The sequence below is a fragment of the Coregonus clupeaformis genome, chromosome 27, assembly GCF_020615455.1.
Source record: "Coregonus clupeaformis isolate EN_2021a chromosome 27, ASM2061545v1, whole genome shotgun sequence".
Taxonomy (NCBI): Eukaryota; Metazoa; Chordata; class Actinopteri; order Salmoniformes; family Salmonidae; genus Coregonus; species Coregonus clupeaformis.
The window spans coordinates 40772847-40785014 of NC_059218.1; the positions used below are offsets into that span (position 1 = coordinate 40772847).

The window sequence follows — 12168 nt, forward strand, 5'->3', positions numbered from 1 at the left end:
ACCACTGCTCCCTCCACCCCTGCCCTCTGCTCCCTCCACCACTGCTCCCTGCTCCCCCACCACTGCTCCCTGCTCCCTCCACCACTGCTCCCTGCTCCCTCCACCACTGCTCCCTGCTCCTTCCACCACTGCCCTCTGCTCCCTCCACCACTGCTCCCTGCTCCCCTCTCACTCTACTGACCAGCAAAGCCAGTGATTTATGAAACTGGAGAGAGAGGGTTCACATGGACTCCGGATGAAAGAAGGTACTCCATGCCGGAGGCTGGGCCATTCATCAGCATGTACCGCCATGTCACATTGTTTATCATACAGACTCAGCCAAGCATGGGCACCCCAACCAGTCCCCAGTTTTGTCCCGCCCGCCACAGAGAGAGCTAGACTGAGAGCGCAAGAGAGAGATAGCAAGAGAGAGAGAGATGGAAAGAGGGAGGGAGAGAGAGAGAGAGCGAGAGAGAGAGAGAGAGAGAGAGAGAGAGAGAGAGAGAGAGAGAGAGAGAGAGAGAGAGAGAGAGAGAGAGAGAGAGAGAGAGAGAGAGAGAGAGAGAGAGAGAGAGAGAGAGAGAGAGAGAGAGAGAGAGAGAGAGAGAGAGAGAGAGAGAGAGAGAGAGAGTCTCCCTGCCTGATCCGGAGCCCCTCTGTCTGTCACTGACCTACATCAACATCATCCAGCTATTACAACACAGCTACAAGTCCCTCTTTCTCTTCTTCCTCCCTCTTTCTCTTCACCCTTTGAAAAATCACACTCTCAACCAAACAAACAGCAGAAGGAGGAGGAGGAGGAGGAGGAGGAGGAGGAGGAGGAGGAGGATGAGGAGGAGGAGGAGGAGGAGGAGGGTGGGGGTGTATGGGGTGGATTATATTCCAGAAACATTAATAAAACATGGTCACAGGCCAGGTGCGGCTGAATGTCTTTAAAAGTGCCTGGGGGCATCTTTTCTCTGTCTCAAAGCAGTAGTGTGTGCTGTGCATTAGATCTTACCATCTGCCGGTTTCCGGACCCACAGTACAGCAGCAGGCACAAACATACATGATGAGCGGAAAAACTGTCACCATACCCTCACACACACACACAGCCACGCAAACATGCAAACACACACTCACACAAACAGTCACACACTAAAACATGCTGACACACCCTGTGTTGGCCCTTGATACACAGTTTGTGTGTGTGTGTGTGTGTGTGTGTGTGTGTGCGCGCGTGCATTTACATTTTAGTCATTTAGCAGACGCTCTTATCCAGAGCGACTTACAGTTAGTGAGTGCATACATTTTTCATACTGGCCCCCCGTGGGAAACAAACCCACAACCCTGGCGTTGCAAGCGCCATGCTCTACCAACTGAGCTACAGGGGACTGCATGTGTGTTTGCGTGCGTCGGGCCGCTGAGACACACACCCTGACCACCAGCACTTCGCTCCCAGCCTAGTAAATAAGCGCTTCATAGATGTTCAATTAAGGCCCTAATTAAGTGATGAATTAAGACGGACTGTCCGTGACGCTGATAGAGAGTGGTTTCATAATGAGCTCCCCTGGATATGCTTGTGAAGGTGGCCTCTGTTACTGATGCAGCTGGGATCAGGAGATCACGGTAACACTGCGTTCATCCACAGTACTGTTACAGTGACTAAATACAGAACAGGAGCTAATCTCCAAAGAAGGCTCTCAGGGGAATGTCTTTGACACATGTATTTAGTGTAAGACACATCCTGTTTGTATCAAACATGCGCACAGAAACCACAGTTCCTACACGTGCGCACACACGCACACACACACACACACACAGGCCTCTTTTGGCCTGAACTCACAGGAGACCCACTCTCCCCTCGTTAGCCAGCCCCCCTCAGAGGTTCCTACCTGGGCCTCCCTCCAGCCTAATTCCCCCTGACAGAGATGGATGCTTGGGGGTTACTGCGCCGCGTTCCCTAATAATAAGAACTTGTTGCATAACAAAGGAGCAGGGAGTTGAGGGACAACTAGTAAAACGCTGTGATTCAGATGAATGTTCCGGTAGGAAGACACATCTTTACTTGGCTGTGCTATGACCACGGTAACCATGGCAGCGGGCACTGCCTCTGGGCACTATTTAACCCTGGTCCTTGATGTTCCCATGCCACTCCGCATGCTGCCACCAGCTGAGTGTGACCGTCATTCTGACCCAAATAAGTCTCAGTGACACGCTGGGTTGTGTTGTCCAGACAACTCTCATTGATTCTCTCTATGTGGACTTAGAGCCTCGTTTCTCATCAGATTATCAGATTCAGGGGCTTTGTTGTGGAGACACTAACCACGATAACAGGGAGGGCTTTATTACACTCCTTAACAATATGCTCTGTTTTTCTCTCTCTTTCTCTCTCTCTCTCTCACACACACACACACACACACACACACACACACACACACACACACAAACAAACAAGCATACACATACCTTTCTCTTTGAACATGTTTTTCATGTTGATCCCAGCCTCTCTGTCCCTAAGGTCACCATCAACAGGATTCAGCACTACACAAACCAACACAAGTCAGTGAACAACATGTTTATACAGTTGATATACTTACAAACAATGGTCTAGAGAGAAAGTGGGAGAGTGAGAGAGAGAGAGAGAGAGAGAGAGAGAAGGGAGAGAGGGAGAGAGAGAAGGGAGAGAGAGGAAAAGAGAGAGAGAGGCAAAGAGTGAGAGAGAGCGAGAGAGAGAGAGGGAAAGAGTGAGAAGGGAGAGAGGGAAAGAGAGACACAGAGCGATATAGAGAGGAGAGGAGGAGCGATATAGAGAGGAGGAGGGGAGGAGAGATATAGAGAGGAGGAGAGATATAGAGAGGAGGATAGATATAGAGAGGAGGAGGGGAGGAGTGATATAGAGAGGAGGAGAGATATAGAGAGGAGGAGAGATATAGAGAGGAGGAGAGGAGGAGAGATATAGAGAGGAGGAGAGATATAGAGAGGAGGAGGGGAGGAGAGATATAGAGAGGAGGAGGGGAGGAGAGATATAGAGAGGAGGAGAGATATAGAGAGGAGGAGGGGAGGAGAGATATAGAGAGGAGGAGAGATATAGAGAGGAGGAGGGGAGGAGAGATATAGAGATATAGAGAGGAGGAGGGGAGGAGAGATATATAGAGGAGGAGAGATATAGAGAGGAGGAGGGGAGGAGAGATATATAGAGGAGGAGAGATATAGAGAGGAGGAGGGGAGGAGAGATGTAGAGAGGAGGAGGGGAGGAGAGATATATAGAGGAGGATAGGAGGAAAGATATAGAGAGGAGGAGAGATATAGAGAGGAGGAGAGCCAGAAAAGGTGCTTGTGTCTCACCCAGGCGGTCAGGGGTGGGTTGGTGCGGGACGGGGGAGCTGGAGGCACTGCTGCTGGAGTGTGAGGATGGCTGGGAGCCTGGGCGAGGTCCTTCCTCCATGGAGGGGGCTGGAGAGGGGCTGTCCTGGACACACTCCTGCCACAGAGACCGAGGGTCAGACTGATAAAGAGTTAATTAAGCAGAGTCACACACACATTTATAAAACACACACACATTTATAAACAAACACACACATTTATAAACACACACACGTAGCTAGCTATAACACATGTAGACGCCTCACATCTGCTAGTCTCTCATCCCTAACACTCCTAATGTCAAACACTCCTAACGGAGATTAAGCTCTCCTCTCCTCTCCTCTCCTCTCCTCTCCTCTCCTCTCCTCTCCTCTCCTCTCCTCTCCTCTCCTCTCCTCTCCTCTCCTCTCCTCTCCTCTCCTCTCCTCTCCTCTCCTCTCCTCTCCTCTCCTCTCCTCTCCTCTCTCCTCTGATATCTATTTAGGGTAAGGAAAACAGGCCAGGGTGAGGGGAATGCTGGGAAAGTAAACAGCACCAGACGCTGCTCTCTCCCTCTGCCATCTGTAAACCGGGTGGCACCATTTAAATAGAGGCGATCTACGGCCTGCCCTAGCCCCCCCCAAAAAACGCCTCTGACTCTGTGGGCAGGACACAAAAAATAGACAACATACATGCCCCTCTGGAGCAGGTCACTAGGGGAAGGGTGCTGTGTCTGAGAAGTGAGTTGAATAGTCTGTGTTAGTGTCTGATTGAAAATAAATATACCTTTATGTAGAAATTAACTCAGTTAATCGATCAAGCTGAAGCTGGAATAGCAAAGCAGCAGGACATTTAAACATGTGAAGACAGTATGTATAAATGAGTTTAACTGTCGGTCTCTCTGCGTGTCTGTCTCTCTGCGTGTCGGTCTCTCTGCGTGTCGGTCTCTCTGCGTGTCGGTCTCTCTGCGTGTCGGTCTCTCTGCGTGTCGGTCTCTCTGCTGTCTGTCTCTCTGTGTGTCGGTCTCTCTGCGTGTCTGTCTCTCTGCGTGTCGGTCTCTCTGCGTGTCGGTCTCTCTGCGTGTCGGTCTCTGCGTGTCGGTCTCTCTGCGTGTCTGTCTCTCTGTGTGTCTGTCTCTCTGCGTGTCTGTCTCTCTGTGTCTCGGTCTCTCTGCGTGTCTGTCTCTCTGCGTGTCTGTCTCTCTGTGTGTGTGTCTCTCTGCGTGTCTGTCTCTCTGTGTCTCGGTCTCTCTGCGTGTCTGTCTCTCTGCGTGTCGGTCTCTCTGTGTGTATTTGTGTGTGATATATCCCCTGCCTGTTCTGTAAGCCCCTGGCTGTCTCTGATATGAGCCGTGATTTTCAATGACACACACACACACTACCCTAGCAGTTTGCCAACCCCCTGGGTAGGAAACGTCTACCCATCCTCTCTGTTCTGGCATCGTGTGGAGATGGAAGGAAAAAATCTAATGTCGATATTAACATACTTTCCTATGTGGAATTCTACTCATTACTAGTCTCTAGAGCTGAATTCTAGCCCTCGTCAACAGTGCTGATATGATAGCCACAGCCTAACATGCATTTTAAGGGGGATGAATGTCTCTCACATCTGTACACTCTGTTATCATAGCACTAGTGGTGTAGTGAGCAGTGTTGAAATACATTCACAGACGGGTGGTATGAACAAGGAATAAACCATAGGTATATAAACCATAGGTATATGGCTTAAAGCCTACAGGTAATGTGATGCTCTTTTGTATTCAGTGACAAGTGTTGGGTGAATTGCTACAGAGGCTTCACAATAACAATTAGAATACCTCTAAAAGATGAACGTCTGTGTGTGTGTGTGTGTGTATGTGTCAGCGTGTGTGTGTGTGTGTGTGTGTCTGTGTGTGTGTGAGTCCTGTGTCTTACCTTGATGACAGACGCTCCTCCTCTGGATAAGGGGCTGTGCATCTGAGCTGCGGCGGCCATGTTGGCAATGGTGTTCAGGTGGTTCATCTGGTTCATTGCCATGGCAACAGACGCAGGCGGCAGGCCGACGGGCAGCAGGGGGTGGGGCATCATCATGAAGGGTAGGTCCAGTCCTGTAGACAGAAAGAGAGAGAGAAAGCGAGAGAGAGGGTGAAGGAGAGAGAGAGAAAGAAAGAGAGAGAGAGAGAGAAAGAGAGAAAGAGAGAGAGAGAGAGAGAGAGAGAGAGAGAGAGAGAGAGAGAGAGAGAGAGAGAGAGAGAGAGAGAGAGAGAGAGAGAGAGAGAGAGAGAGAGAGAGAGAGAGAAAGAACAGCATGTCAGAAATCAGCTTGAAGAATCCATAGACTCTAACTACTTCTGACAAAATTGGAACCCTCCAACCCAAAAAGGCCTGTGGTGTTGATGGTATCCTCAATGAAATGATAAAATATACAGACCACAAATTCCAATTGGCTATAATTAAACTCTTTAACATCATCCTTAGCTCTGGCATCTTCCCCAATATTTGGAACCAAGGACTGATCACCCCAATCCACAAAAGTGGAGACAAATTTGACCCCAATAACTACCGTGGGATATGCGTCAACAGCAACCTTGGGAAAATCCTCTGCATTATCATTAACAGCAGACTAGTTCATTTCCTCAGTGAAAACAATGTACTGAGCAAATGTCAAATTGGCTTTTAACCAAATTACCGTACGACAGACCACGTATTCACCCTGCACACCCTAAATGACAAACAAACAAACCAAAACAAAGGCAAAGTCTTCTCATGCTTTGTTGATTTCAAAATAGCTTTTGACTCAATTTGGCGTGAGGGTCTGCTATACAAATTGATGGAAAGTGGTGTTGGGGGAAAAACATACGACATTATAAAATCCATGTACACAAACAACAAGTGTGCGGTTAAAATTGGCAAAAAACACACATTTCTTTCCACAGGGCCGTGGGGTGAGACAGGGATGCAGTTTAAGCCCCACCCTCTTCAACATATATATCAACGAAATGGCGAGGGCACTAGAACAGTCTGCAGCACCCTACTAGAATCTGAAGTCAAATGTCTACTGTTTGCTAATGATCTGGTGCTTCTGTCCCCAACCAAGGAGGGCCTACAGCAGCACCTAGATCAGACCTGGGCCCTGAAAGTAAATCTCAGTAAGACAAAAATAATGGTGTTCCAAAAAAGGTCCAGTTGCCAGGACCACAAATACAAATTCCATCTAGACACCGTTGCCCTAGAGCACACAAAAAACTACACATACCTTGGCCTAAACATCAAACATTTCTCAAATCATGAGAAAACAAAAAGAGAATTACTTGACACATTGGAAAGAATTAACAAAAAAACTGAGCCAACTAGAATGCTATTTGGCCCTAAACAGAGAGTACACAGTGGCAGATTACCTGACCACTGTGACTGACCCAAACTTAAGGAAATCTTTGACTATGTACAGACTCAGTGAGCATAGCCTTGCTATTGAGAAAGGCCGCCGTAGGCAGACCTGGCTCTCAAGAGAAGACAGGCTATGTGCACACTGCCCACACAATGAGGTGGAAACTGAGCTGCACTTCATAACCTCCTGCCAAATGTATGACCATATTAGAGACCCATATTTCCCTCAGATTACAGAGATCCACAAAGAATTCGAAAACAAACCCAATTTTGATAAACTCCCTTATCTACTGGGTGAAAAACCACAGTGTGCCATCACAGCAGCAAGATTTGTGACCTGCTGCCACAAGAAAAGGGCAACCAGTGAAGAACAAACACCATTATAAATACAACCCTTATTTATGTTTATTTTTTTCCCATTTGTACTTTAACTATTTGCACATTGTTACAACACTGTATATATACATAATATGACATTTGAAATGTCTTTATTCTTTTGGAACTTCTGAGTGTAATGTTGACTGTTAATTTGTATTGTTTATTTCACTTTTGTTTACTATCTACTTCACTTGCATTGGCAATGTTAACATACGTTTCCCATGCCAATAAAGCCCATAAATTGAATTGAAATTGAATTGAGAGCGAGAGAGAGAGAGAGAGGGGGGGGTCAGAGAGAGAGGGTGAGGGAGAGAGAGAGAGGGAGAGAGAGAGAGAGGTTGAGAGAGAGAGAGAGAGAGAGAGAGAGAGAGGGAGGGTGAGGGAGAAAGAGAGGGAGGGAGGGAGAGAGAGAGAGGGCGAGGGAGGGAAAGAGAGAGAGGGAGAGAGAGGAGGAAGAGAGAAATAGAGAGATCACAAAACTGCCATATTTATGGGTGTGGGTGAGAGTATGTTTAAAGTGGATTATTAATAGACACCTATTGATTGCTAACAGACACACCTGTGGATTATTAATAGATACACCATTGATTATTAATAGACACACCAGTGGATTATTAATAGACACCTATTGATTACTAACAGACACACCTGTGGATTATTAATAGATACACCATTGATTATTAATAGACACACCAGTTGATTATTAATAGACACACCAGTTGATTATTAATAGACACACCAGTGGATTATTAATTGACACCCCAGTGGATTGTTAATAGACACACCATGGATGTTTAACCTTTTCCTACACAGTACACTATGACACTTTTTTTTAGATATCTTTGTACCACTTTAACCATAACACAGACAGCTGACTATACAGGGGTTGGTGACAGACTGAGGGAGACGTGGAGAGAGGAGAAGGAGGAGGGAGGATGTGTGTGTGTGTACATTATGTGTGTATTTGTGTTTGTGTGTGTGACTCACTGTTGGCCAGTAGGTGGTTCTGCTGCAGGGAGTTGAGTTGGGAGCTGGACAGGCCGTGCTGCCCTGACAGGCCTGCGTGACCCAGTCCGTGGGCAGCACCGGAGGAGGGGGGAGACTGGAGCTTCTCTTTGTCCCAGGAGGACTCGCTGCCGCCTGGGGACACATACAGGGGCAACACGGGGAGCGGAGGGGAGGGAGGTGAGTGGGGGAGGCCACCTACACAACAGCTCAGCTCAGCATCACACGTTGCAATGGCATGAGACTAGGGTGGCCAGGGAAAGACTACCACAGCCCTGCCTATGTACATAGTCTGTAAACAACTACTTTAATGTAAATTACTACTGTAAATCCCTGTGAGATCCACACCCGAGATAAGGTACTGTATGACACAGTAGAGCAGACCTGCTGTGATACACATGGTGGTGGGCCTTATTACAGTGATCACTACAGAAAGGCAGACAGACAAGTAGGCAGACAGTCAAGCATACAGACAGGCAGACAGACAGGCAGACAGGCAGGCAGACAGGTAGACAGACAGGCAGGCAGAGAGGCAGGCAGACAGGTAGACAGACAGGCAGGCAGACAGACAGACAGGCAGAGAGGCAGAGAGGCAGGCAGACAGACAGACAGACAGGCAGACAGACAGACAGACAGACAGACAGGCAGGCAGACAGGCAGACAGGCAGACAGGCAGACAGACAGACAGACAGACAGACAGACAGACAGACAGACAGACAGGCAGGCAGGCAGGCAGGCAGGCAGACAGGCAGGCAGACAAGCAGGCAGGCAGGCAGGCAGACAGGCAGGCAGACAGGCAGGCAGACAGGCAGGCATGCCAGAACGTGGCACAGGTTATCACCTATTTCTTGTCTAATTCCAGCTCCAGGCCATTATAAGGTCAACCCATTCCAGGCAATGTTATTCACAGCTGAGTGTCTCATATAAATAAATAAATCAATCTAATGAAATGTAATGGAGGCCCAGTTGTGAGGAGCCATAAAAATACTTCAATAGAATTAGGAAGGGAGGGAAAAGATCTAAACGAGAGGAATCTAAATCATTTTATAATTCTACCTAATAAGCAACTGAAGTCCTCTGAGTAAAATAACAGATGGTGTTTTGCAACAGATTGCAGTGTGTGATTCTTTAAATAATAATGCGAATGAAACTCTTGGTCTGTAGAATCCCCTGCTTGTCAGCGGGGAGCCATTTCAATGACAGAGAGAAAGACAAGCAGTTAAACTAACGGCCGAGGCCAAAACCTGAGGGCAGAGTCACTCAGGAGAGTGTGAGCATGGGAGTGAGTGTGTGTATTTGGGACACTGCGTGTGTGTGTTTGCACGTCTGTGTGAGAGAGAGAGCATTGTTTAAAGCCTGCTAGTAGGTTTGAGCATGAGCATCCTACTGTGTTTGTCTATGACCGTGAAAGACAAAAAAATGATATTTGGAGTTCAGTGTGTTTCAGAATGTATAGTATTTGTAAAAGCTTGGGGATGAAACAAAAGGACGGAGAGGAGGATGTCTGGGAGGATTGATGAAAACAAGTAGGGTAATAGCGCTATCCTGACGTCGTTATGAACGGTTTCATCATGTACATAAACTTAATGTAAGTGTTATCCAATATTCTAAAGGAGCACTGGAGAAGTTATAAGATTCCAGTAATCCTGGAAAGGATGAAAGACCTTTCAAACAAAAGACGAGAGCACTGAAAAACCAAAATAAAGGCTTAGCGATGAATGTCTTCAAATCCCAGCCGTTCCAGGCTTTGGAGAGAATGGGGCCTGAAGGGCACAGAGGAGAGCCAGGTCTCAGGAGAGCCGAGGCCGATCCCTCAGTACAGGTCTATTGGGAGCGGCGCACCCGGAGTGGAGCGTCTTCCTTCTAATGCTGAGGCAAGCTCTATGTTCTATTGGAAGTCCAATAACTCAACCGTTTGACCTTGGTGATCGGAACACTTTAGTGGCAGTTTGGCTCAGACTTGAAGTTCCTGTTGGAGCAGTATATCTGAGGACAGGGGTGTTAAAAGATCTCCAGCACTGGTGCTGGTGGCCCATTTAAGCTACATCCAAGGGCTCCCCCAGCGTTGGCTAGAGTTGTAATTAGCCAGAGACCATGCCAATGTGGAGAGAGAGAGAGAAAGAGAGAGACAGAAAGAGAGAAAGATGCTATTAAGGCAGCGATGTCAGTCATGCTTTATGAATGTGTCCATCAGGTTGCATCTCCTTAGCCCCACGCTGACAGAGAATGTGTCCATCACGGTGCATCTCCTTAGCCCCACGCTGACAGAGAATGTGTCCATCAGGTTGCATCTCCTTAGCCTCACACTGACAGAGAATGTGTCCATCACGGTGCATCTCCTTAGCCCCACGCTGACAGAGAATGTGTCCATCACGGTGCATCTCCTTAGCCCCACGCTGACAGAGAATGTGTCCATCACGGTGCATCTCCTTAGCCCCACGCTGACAGAGAATGTGTCCATCACGGTGCATCTCCTTAGCCCCTCACTGACAGAGAATGTGTCCATCACGGTGCATCTCCTTAGCCCCTCACTGACAGAGCTGGTTAACAGAATGCTTTAAAAAGCCCAGTGTAATTACACCACTAGCTCCTACACTACACTGGACCTGAGATCCCACTCTTCTCCCTCCCATAACCCAAACCTAAGATGTGTCTCACCCCCCCAACTCTCTCTTTTTCTCCATCTTAGCCATCTCACTCTCTTTCTTTCTTTCTTTCTTTCTTTCTTTCCCTCTCTGTTATTTGGTCTATATCTACCTTTCCACCTCCCCCCCACCTCTCTCGCCCCCCAGCCCTCTCTCCCTCCCTCCCCTCTCTCTCCACCTCTCTCCCTCCCCCTCTCCCCCCTCTCTCCCTCCCCCTTCTCTCCCTCCCCCTCTCCCTCCTCTCTCCCTCCCCCTTCTCTCCCCCCTCTCTCCCTCCCCCTTTCCCTCCTCTCTCCCTCCCCCTCTCTCTCTCTCCCTCTCTCCCTCCCCCACTCTCTCTTTCTCTCTCTTGTCCATGGGAAATCAACTAAGCCTAACTGATCCAAGGACATTAAGTTGCAGTAAAGCAGCAGAGGAAGATCCCGTCTCAGCGACACCTCAGTCCCAGGATCAGTAATTATGCCCTGAGGAAAAGCAGCGTTTCACTCTCAACGAGATATCCATGTCAAATACCACAAGTAACCTAACAACAATCATTACAATAGTCATGGTCTGTAAATACACTGAGTGTAAAAAACATTAGGAACTAATATTGAGTTGCACCCACCACTTTTGCCCTCAGAACAACCTCAATTCGTTGGGGAATGGACTCTACAAGGTGTCGAAAGCGTTCCACAGGGATGCTGGCCCATGTTGACTCCAATGCTTCCCACAGTTGTGTCAAGTTGGCTGGATGTCCTTTGGGTGGTGAACCATTCTTGTTGAGCATGAAAAACCCAGCAGCGTTGCAGTTCTTGGCACACTCAAACCGGTACGCCTGGCACCCTACTGCCATTCCCCGTTCAAAGGGTTCTGGCTTTACACCCCCTGCTATATTGTGGATACAGAGTTACCTGTCTAACATAATACAGAGGGTGTTCTTTAATGGAAGCCTCTCCAACATAATTAGGAATTCCCCAGGGCAGCTGTCTAGGCCCATTACTTTTTTCAATCTTTACTAACGACATGTCACTGGCTTTGAGTAAAGCCAGAGTGTCTATGTATGCAGAGGACTCAACACTATACATGTCAGCTACTACAGCGACTGAAATGACTGTAACACTTAACAAAGAGTTGCAGTTAGTTTCAGAGTGGGTGGCAAGGAATAAGTTAGTTCTAAATATTTCTAAAACTAAAAGCATTGTATTTGGGACAAATCATTCCCTAAACCTTAAACCTCAACTAAATCTTGTAATAAATCATGTGGAAATTGAGCAAGTTGAGGTGACTAAACTTCTTGGAGTAACCCTGGATTGTAAACTGTCATGGTCAAAACATATTGATACAACAGTAGCTAAGGTGAGGAGAAGTATGTCCATAATAAAGCGCTACTCTACCTTCTTAACAGCACTATCAACAAGGCAGGTCCTACAGGCCCTAGTTTTGTCACACCTGGAGTACTGTTCAGTCGTGTGGTCAGGTGCCACAAAGAG

The 12168-nt window shown here is 47.7% G+C and overlaps 1 protein-coding gene across 9 annotated transcripts in view; it reads right to left on the reverse strand.

Annotated features, from left to right (window-relative positions):
• The window catches only part of LOC121542130 (dachshund homolog 2-like), a 183069-nt gene that overhangs the window by 29007 nt on the left and 141894 nt on the right, over nucleotides 1–12168 (reverse strand). For 3 of the 9 annotated variants that reach the window (XM_041851615.2, XM_041851613.2, XM_041851612.2), the window contains exons 4-7: nucleotides 8034–8186; nucleotides 5217–5389; nucleotides 3307–3442; nucleotides 2428–2502 (exon numbers count right to left, since the gene is read on the reverse strand). In XM_041851615.2, the coding sequence (XP_041707549.1) occupies nucleotides 2428–2502; nucleotides 3307–3442; nucleotides 5217–5389; nucleotides 8034–8186 (537 nt within the window). Of the gene's footprint in view, nucleotides 1–2427; nucleotides 2503–3306; nucleotides 3467–5216; nucleotides 5390–8033; nucleotides 8187–12168 lie in introns of all 9 variants that reach the window. The other 6 variants (XM_041851611.2, XM_041851610.2, XM_041851609.2 and 3 more) reach the window with 3 other exon arrangements.